Here is a 6,452-nt window from a genome sequence, read left to right as displayed (position 1 = left end):
AGAGCGAGGACTGCTTTTGGGGAACTGGTCCGTGAGTCTATCTAGTCCTCTTTTAAAGCTCTCTGTGGCTGACCTGGATGGCCCGGGCTGGCCTGATCTGGTCAGATCTCGGAAGCTAAGCAGGGTCGGCCCCGGTTAGTACTTGGATGGGAGACCAGCAAGGAAGTCCAGGGTTGCTACGCAGAGGCAGGCAATGACAAACTACCTCTGTTCCTCTCTGCCCTCTTAGCTGGATGGCCCAGGCTACTCTGATCTCATCAGATCTCGGAAACTAAGCAGGGTCAGTATTTGGATGGGAGACCGCCCAGGAACTCCTGGGTGGCTATGCAGAGGCAAGCAATGGCAAAGCACCTCTGTTCCTCTCTGCCCTCTTAGCTGGATGGCCCAGGCTACTCTGATCTCATCAGATCTCGGAAACTAAGCAGGGTCAGTATTTGGATGGGAGACCGCCCAGGAAGCCCAGGGTGGCTACGCAGAGGCAGGCAAGGGCAAACCCACCTCTGAACGTCCCTCACCTTGGAAACTGCGGGGTCGTCATAAGTCCGCTGCGATTTGGTAGCTGCGGTGGCTCAAGTGGTTAAGACGCTGAACTGCAGGCTGTGGAAGGTCGGTCGTTCAGCAGTTCGAGACCCGAGTGTGCCGCATGACGGAGTGAGCTCCCGTCTCCAGTTCCAGCTCCTGCCAACCTAGCAGTTCGAAAGCAAGAAATTGCAAGTAGATAAATAGGTACCACTTCGGTGGGAAGGGAACAGCGTTCCGTGCGCCTTGGTGTTTAGTCATGCTGGCCACATGACCACGGAAACGTCTTCGGACAGCGCTGGCTCTTCGGCTTGGAAACGGGGATGAGCACCGCAACCCTAGAGTCGGATTCGACTGGCTTTCGAGCAAGGGAACCTTTACCTTTACCACCATCAGAGTGATATTGTCTTCCAGAAGATAAGGTACAGGGTCATTATTCTGGGGTTCATTTTCCTTAAGGCTTCAGCACCTGGTTGGGGGTTGGGGGGTTCTTTCGATGTGGAGAGTTTAGGGAGGATATTGCCGTGGGACTCCGGCCAGCTGGTGGAGCTGTAAGCATGCGGAAGGGAAGCCTGGTTTCTCTGTGGCCATTCCAACTGATTACACAAGACTTCCGATATTTGTAATGCTGCCGCTTTCTGGCTGGGTTTCTGTGCCTTTCACAACCACGTGACAGACCCCCCCCCCCAAAAAAAAATGCGGTTCATGTGGCTCCCCTCACTTTTGGATCTTCTTGTCAGGAGCTCTTTACCTGTCAAACTTCTAGCTTTACTGTACTCTGGTTAATCCACTCAATCAACGAAGATGTTTTTTACTCATCTCTGCCATTTAGAGGTACCGGGGGAGACGTGAGCGTCCACAGCAGATATTATTCTGGCCGCCGTTCACAGCCCTGCAAGGTGGGCCAGCATTGGTATCCTGACCTTTCCGATGGTTTAACGAGGGGTCTGCCTAATGATGCTGGCCCTTCTGCCCTTTAGGGTGTCTGCTAGGTTTGCCAAGTTTGGTGTCGTGGTGAAGTGCACAGACTCTAATCTGGGAGAACCGGGTTTGATTCCCCACTCCTCCACTTGCAGCTGCTAGATGACCCTGGGCAAGCCGTAGCTCTGATAAGAGCTGTCCTTGAAAAAGAGCAGTTTCTGTCACGAGCTCTCTCAGTCCCGCCTACCTCACAGGGTGTCTGTTGTGGGGAGGGGAAGGGCAGGGTATAAATCCGATCTCTTCTTCTTCTTAAGCATACAAATCTAGGTTGGCAGGAGCTGGAACTAGAGACGGGAGCTCACTCCGTCTTGCGGCACCCGGGTCTCGAACTGCTGAACTACCGACCTTCCACAGCCTGCAGTTCAGCGTCTTAACCACTTGAGCCACCGCAGCTCCTAAACTAAATAATACAGTACTGCAAAAATCAGAAAATATATGCTGTTTAAATTTGACTGTAACTCGCCCGAAATGAATTTTCTACTAGCCATTGTGCTTTGTTATTGACCTGTGAAGAAAAAATATGTGAGCATCAGGCGTCATTTCTGCTCTTATAGATGAGACAAAAAAACTGGAAATGATCTATAGGATCTTGTTCAAAAGAAGGAACGTCGAAACGACACAGGGCATTCCGGAGCACGTCGTTAACATCATTTGCTTCGTTACAAACCAACATCGTTTGCTTCGTTAAAGACCACATTCTGTTTACTTGAAACGGATGGTATTTTTGTATTCCAACCTTGTAAAAAAAGCATATCCCTTTAACCCATTTGAACAGCATCTATTTCCTGATTTTTGCAGTACTGTATTATTTAGTTTAGCGCACTTATCACAGTAATCATCCCCGTGTAGTGTAACCTCCAGGTGTCGGCTGGAGATCTCCTGGATAAATCTTCCGGAGGGGTTCCTCTTCAGGGTCAAACTTACTATCTTGGAGACATCATGTCTGAGCACGTCCCAGATACCCATTGTTTTGCTTGCTTCTTGAAGCTTAACATGCAGATAACTAGGAGCCTCTTTCCTGAGTGATGTTTGTCTTAGCTGGTTAATACTTCAGCTGTTTTTCTGTCTCCATTAACCTTACTTTGACCCCTTATAACTCAGAATCTCTGGCCAATTCTCTCTCCAGCTTCGGCGTGGCGGACGTCTCCTCTCCTTGCTACGCGCTTGCCCGCGGTATAGCAGCCGTTCGAGCCGCCCTGCCGCCGGCCTCCTCAAAGGACGGATCCTTCCGTATTTATACGACCGCTTCTACGACATGGAGGCCTTCATTGACTTTGGCACAAAGCTGACGGGCTGGAATTTGGAGAGGAAAAACACGTATGTGTGGCCCATTTGGGTTTGTCCGCCAAGTTTCTAGTCCCCTTGGAGGCCGATAGAGCTCTTTGTGACTCTCCGATGTGCAGTGAGCGTGAGGCCCCGGGTTCAAGGCAGCTAACAGGGGCTGGGAAAGATCCGTGGCTGAAACCTCAAAGGGTAGCCGGCCGCCGTCGGGCTACCCACAGACCCATGGCTGGATTCAGAAAGAGCAACCAAAGAGGAACACACAGTGTAGGTATACAAGGGAATAGCGATCTGTGTGAAAAAGACGCTAACACTAGTTCAATAATGAGGTAAAGGTAAAGGTTCCCCTTGCTCGAAAGCCAGTCGAATCCGACTCTAGGGCTGCGGTGCTCATCTCCATTTCCAAGCTGAAGAGCCAGCGCTGTCCAAAGACATTTCCATGGTCATGTGGCCGGCATGACTAAACGCCAAGGCGCACGGAACGCTGTTCCCTTCCCACCGAAGCCGTACCTATTTATCTACTTGCAATTTCTTGCTTTCGAACTGCTAGGTTGGCAGGAGCTGGGGCCAGAGACGGGAGCTCACTCCATCATGCGGCACTCGGGTCTCGAACTGCTGAGCTACCAACCTTCCAGCCTGCAGTTCAGCATCTTAACCACTTAAGCCACCGCAGTCAGTTCAATAATGACCAAAGTATTAATAAAAATACAACCATAGGAGCACAATATTAAAGTAGAATGATAAATGAAGAATCCAGATATTAAGAACTCCGTTTCGAAGAACTTCCTCAGTAACTAAACCTGAAAGAGATTACATAATGACAATAATGACACATACAAAATAAGGTAAAATAATTACAGCAGTAACAAGGTATGTGTAAATACCTGATAAACAATATATCTTCAAATACTCCAGTTTATATTATGTTTATATTTATTGTACTTGACTTGCATGTTTGAATACAGGAGAATTGTTTGCTGTAACTCACAAGAATGTTATTGTCATTATGTAATCTCGAAACAGAGTTCATCGTTTATTCTTCTTCTTCATGCATCTTCACCTCAAGAGGAAACTTTTCTACTTTAATATTGTGCTTCTATGCTAGTAAAAAGTAAAGGTAAAGGTTTCCCTTGCTCGAAAGCCAGTCGAATCCGACTCTAGGGTTGCGGTGCTCATCTCCGTTTCAAAGCCGAAGAGCCAGCGCTGTCCGAAGACATTTCCGTGGTCATGTGGCCGGCATGACTAAACGCCAAGGCGCACGGAACGCTGTTCCCTTCCCACCGAAGCCGTACCTATTTATCTACTTGCAATTTCTTGCTTTCGAACTGCTAGGTTGGCAGGAGCTGGAACTAGAGACGGGAGCTCACTCCGTCATGCGGCACACTCGGGTCTCGAACTGCTGAACTACCGACCTTCCACAGCCTGCAGTTCAGCATCTTAACCACTTGAGCCACCACAGCTCCTTCTATGCTAGTATTTGTATTAATACTTTGGTCATTCTTGAACTAGTGTTATTGTCTTTTTCACACAGATTGCTATTCCTTTGGATTCAGTAAGAAGCAGCTTCGTGCCTTTCTGTGTTTCTCCTCTAGTTTGGTGTAGTGGTTAAGTTCACGGACTCTAATCTGGGAGAACCGGGTTTGATTCCCCACTCCTCCACTTGCACCTGCTGGATGACCTTGGGCAAGCCATAGTTCTCTCAAGAGCTGTTCTCTCAAAGACAGTTCCGGAAAGAGCTCTCTCAGCCCCACCTCCCTCACAGGGTGTCTGTTGTGGGGAGGAGAAGGGAAAGGAGTTTGTAAGCCGCTCTGAGACTCCAAGTGAAGGGCGGGATATAAATCCAATCTCTTCTTCTTCTTCTGAGTAGCAATTGACTGTCTCTCCCATCCACAGGCACTATCTCCGAATCCAGGAAAAGTATGGGGACGATTTGGCAGCCGCCGTCTTTGCCCTGATGCTCAAAGGAGGCGTTAGGTATGTGGGAGCGGATTGGACCTCGGAAGGGGCACCTGGGTTCCCTCTTGGATGTTCTTGGAGGGCCCTTCTGTACAAACCTCTCGTAGCCAAGGTGGGAACTTGGCACAAAGCGGGCGGAGGGTTTATGTTACCGGTTGTTCATCACCTCCACGACTGTGTTCTTAATTTCAGTTGACAGGACAGGGGCTGGAGAACTGGATGGGAAAGCCCTCATAAGAACGTAAGGAGAGACCTGTTGGGATCAGACCAGTGAGGGTCCATCTAGTCCAGCATCTTTGTCTCACACAGCAGCCAGCCAGTTCCTCTGGAGGGCCAACAACAGGGCATAAAGGCTGAGGCCTTCATAAGAACATCAGAAGAGCCCTGCTGGATCAGACCAGTGGTCCATGTAGTCCAGCATCCTCTCTCACACAGTGGCCGACCAGTTCCTCTGGAGGGCCAACAACAGGGCACAGCGGCTGAGGTCTTCAAAAGAACATCAGAAGAGCCCTGCTGGATCAGACCAGTGGTCCATGTAGTCCAGCACCCTGTCTCACACAGTGGCCGACCAGTTCCTCTGGAGCGCCAACAACAGGGCATGGGGGCTGAGGTCTTCAAAAGAACATCAGAATTGTCCTGCTGGATCAGTCTAGTGAGGGCCCATCTAGTCCAGCATCCTGTCTCGCACAGGGGCTCATCAGTTCCTCTGGAGGGCCACGAACAGGGCAGAGAGGCCGAGGCCATCCCCCCGACAATTGCCTTCTGACTCTGGGATTCAGAGGCTTAGTGCCCCTGAATGTGGAGGTTCCCTTCCGCTCCCGTGGCTAGTAGCCATTGATAGACGTCTTCTCCATGAATCTCACCTCCTTTGAAAGCTGTTTATTCCTATTTCTTCTTTTTTTAAAAACATTCTCATTGTGTTTTTTGGAAGGTCATTACCACCCAATACACTATTAGCCAACACCCCTGTCCATCTTACAAATGCACTGAATTATTTTTTTAAATAAAATCAAACCCAGCAAAACTCCAGATATTATTATTCCTCTTTTGCCACCTGAGATCCTGGCTTCAGCGAAGCTCTCTGTGGGCTGGGGTCAGACCAGCACTCCACCGGCACATTCCACCACCGCATGCCTGTGGCCATCACTCCGTCCTCTGGCAGCAAATTCCTCAACGGAGTTCTCCTACCTCTTCCGCTTGTGGGTGGTGTTCCCTCTAAGCTGAGTTGGTGTGAGCTGGCACAGTTTTTAGCCTCCGGCTCACGCATTGTTGTCTTCGCTTGGGAAGGAGGGCTCCAGAGTAAACTAATTTAGGCAGTAGCCAAATCGCTCGCTCACAACTTTAATGCCAGGAGCTCGCAAAGTAGAATTTTTGCTCACAAGACTCCACGACTTAGAGGTAGCATTGCTTGTGGGCAGGGGTCATTTCCTGCAGGAGCGCACAGGAGCGGAGCTCTGGCAGTAAAGAGCCCAGGGGGTGGGCACATGCAACAAGCCCCGCCCCCTGCTCCCAGCAGCCCTCAGTCAGAGCAAGAAACAGCCAAGTAAGCTGCAGAGCCCCCCCTCCCGGCCCACCAGTCCAAAACAGTCCAGTGGCACCTTTAAGACCAAGTTTTATTCAGGTACAAGCTCTCCCTCCTCTGCGAGGACAGATCTGCATGTCCCGTCCCTCCCCCCCCCCCCCCCAACCCCGCAAATTAAAAGAGACCAAGGGGG

At 50.1% G+C, this 6,452-nt stretch overlaps 1 protein-coding gene across 2 annotated transcripts in view; it reads left to right on the top strand.

Moving 5' to 3' along the window:
- The window catches only part of ATP5SL (ATP5S-like), a 23,124-nt gene that overhangs the window by 4,687 nt on the left and 11,985 nt on the right, over positions 1 to 6,452 (top strand). For both annotated transcript variants that reach the window (XM_015421705.1, XM_015421706.1), the window contains exons 2-3: positions 2,627 to 2,817; positions 4,675 to 4,755. In XM_015421705.1, coding sequence (XP_015277191.1) covers positions 2,627 to 2,817; positions 4,675 to 4,755 — 272 coding nt within the window. The remainder of the gene's footprint in view (positions 1 to 2,626; positions 2,818 to 4,674; positions 4,756 to 6,452) is intronic.

This window comes from Gekko japonicus, unplaced genomic scaffold, assembly GCF_001447785.1.
Source record: "Gekko japonicus isolate JY-2015 unplaced genomic scaffold, Gekko_japonicus_V1.1 scaffold2945, whole genome shotgun sequence".
NCBI lineage: Eukaryota > Metazoa > Chordata > Lepidosauria > Squamata > Gekkonidae > Gekko > Gekko japonicus.
This window is presented reverse-complemented; position numbering and strand designations above follow the sequence as displayed.